At 53.3% G+C, this 2,306-nt stretch overlaps 1 protein-coding gene across 1 annotated transcript; it reads left to right on the forward strand.

Moving 5' to 3' along the window:
- Window positions 1–36: 36 nt before the first annotated feature.
- CBY1 (chibby homolog 1 (Drosophila)) lies at window positions 37–2,001 on the forward strand. Its single transcript, XM_009696547.1, has 4 exons — window positions 37–114; window positions 591–696; window positions 781–896; window positions 1,921–2,001. The coding sequence occupies exons 1-4, from the start codon at window positions 37–39 to the stop codon at window positions 1,999–2,001; spliced, it is 381 nt and encodes a 126-aa protein (XP_009694849.1).
- Window positions 2,002–2,306: the final 305 nt, after the last annotated feature.

Genomic DNA, 2,306 nt, shown 5'->3' on the forward strand with positions numbered 1-2,306 from the left:
TCGGGAGCGCCCCGTACGCCCAGCCGGCAGCACACGATGCCTCTCTTCGGGAATACCTTCAGCCCGAAGAAGACCCCCCCCAGGAAATGTGCCTCTCTCTCCAACCTGCACTTGGTGAGTCCCGGCACCTGTGGCTCCCAAAAAGAATGCTTGATGGGTGGCGAGGGATGGGTGGCTCCTGCTGTGAATGCCATAACCCTTAGGAGATCTCCCAACTGTGCCTCTTTCCTCCTGCGGTGTGGCACCGTTTCTGATCACTGATGACTGTATGTGAAGGTAGAAATGGAATAGCTCAGGGAACGATCATCAGCACCTCACCCGCAGTCCACAACTATTTCACCTAAAACTTCTCACCAATGGTCTCGAAGCCCAGGGAAATGAGGGTATGTTTGGGTGGGAGAAAGTGCAGGCACGGCGATGAGAGGAGCGGATCCTCTACTGCAGCAGTACAGGACTAAAAGTAGGGTTTCAGGCTCCAGCGCCAGTCGGACCAGCAGCTTCCACTGGAATGCCAAGTCCCTAAGAAATGTGAGAGCAGAGGGTGGGCTTTGGATTTCTGTAAAACGCTGAGAGTGACCTTCTCCCTGCAGCTGGATAGATCGACCCGTGAGATTGAGCTGGGCCTGGAGTACGGCATCCCCACTGTGAACCTCGCTGGCCAGAGCCTGAAGTTTGAAAATGGCCAGTGGGTGGCAGGTAGAGTGCACCTCAGCTAGTCTTGATCTGAAGTAGCCACGGTTGGCTGACAATCCGTATTTTGACCTCTTTCTTTCCTTCCAGAATCAGGAAGCTTCACGGGGGATCGCAGGGAAATGCAGCGTTTACGCAAACGAAACCAGCAGCTAGAGGAAGAAAACAACCTCCTTCAGCTAAAAGTGGATGTTCTGCTGGACATGGTGAGTCTTTGCCCAACTGCCACCTGCCCGTAGTGGCGGAAATGCCCAAGCGAAGGGTGCTGGGACCACGAAAGGAGGCCGTTCTCACTGCACCCCACTCTTTCTGCTTTACCCTGCTACGCAAGACAACTGTAATGGCAAAGTGACTGTGGGAGTAAAGTCTGCTCTCCTCTGCGAGAAGAGGGGAAGGTTCCTACCGCAGCAGAGCTTGATTTGGTGAATGCTGTGACTGATTAGAGAGGGGCCCCTGCAAGTGCCATGTCTCCGCTTTCCCTTTCTGCATGGAGTACGGCTTTTTTCTTGCCTCTCTGGCCTCTGCCCTAACTGTGAAACCGAATTACAGCCACCCTTTCTGGTCACAGAAGACCAAAGCTTCCATCTGCTCTGACAAGTGGTGTGACGTCTATTCTGTATGTAAACCTATGGATGAAAGAATTCCCAGGCCCTAAATAAACCAAAATCCAACCTTAGCCAAAGATCACAGCTTTCATGCTTAAAATCTGGAGACATTTTCAGTGAAATAGAATATGTACGTATTCTCAGTCTATTCAGTGATTTAGCCTTTATGTCAGTCTGAACAAATACTTACTTGTTCCTTCATAATTTTCCTTCCTTACACTCTTCCCGCATTTTAAACCTGTGGCTGGAGCACTTAGCCGCTCTCCAGGTTTTCCAGGTGATCTCAGTTGAAGCGTGAAATCTCAGCTTCCGTCTCGCTCAAACGGGAACAAATTCCCTCGCGTGAGTGCTGCCTCACAACTGTAAATCTTGGTGACATCTCTGGAAAGGTTGTGCTGTGAAATTGGGGAAAGCTTCCCAGGCACAAATGTCTCGCTGCGTGCGCTGCCGTGACACGAGGTGCTTCTCCAGAGGGAGAACAGTCTCCGTCCGGCCTCTCTAAGGGGCTTTTGCGTCCTCCCACGCGTGTCTGAGGTCGCAGATCTGGTGTTCGCCCCGCCGCCGTAGTGCAGGGTGGAGGCTGGAGGAGTAGCTCACTCTTGTCATCGTTTGCTATGCGTTGCAGCTCTCCGAGACCGCAGCCGAGTCCCACCTGTTGGAGAAGGAGCTGGAGGAACTGAAGAACCACAGCCGGAGGAGGAAGTGAAGAAGAGGGGGATGGGGGAGCGAGGAGGCTGGCTCTGAGTCTTGGCTGCCCCTGCGTGCGGGACACCGGGGCTGGCTTGGGCCTCCTGGCTGTGTTGGTACTATGTGTAGGTACTTTGTTCCACGGCACCGCGAGTAACGAGATGCCTCCGGTATCGTGTGGTGCCGTAGGTACCGCGTAACGGCTGGTTTGACACCGCAACAAGTCACACCATGACACCCTTATCGCTCACGTTTTTTTCTTGGAGCACTTTACCTTGCTATGTTTCCTCACCGCAGCCCGGCAGTAGGTACCCTCTCTCCTAA

The sequence above is a fragment of the Cariama cristata genome, unplaced genomic scaffold, assembly GCF_000690535.1.
Source record: "Cariama cristata isolate BGI_N322 unplaced genomic scaffold, ASM69053v1 scaffold21893, whole genome shotgun sequence".
Lineage (NCBI taxonomy): Eukaryota > Metazoa > Chordata > Aves > Cariamiformes > Cariamidae > Cariama > Cariama cristata.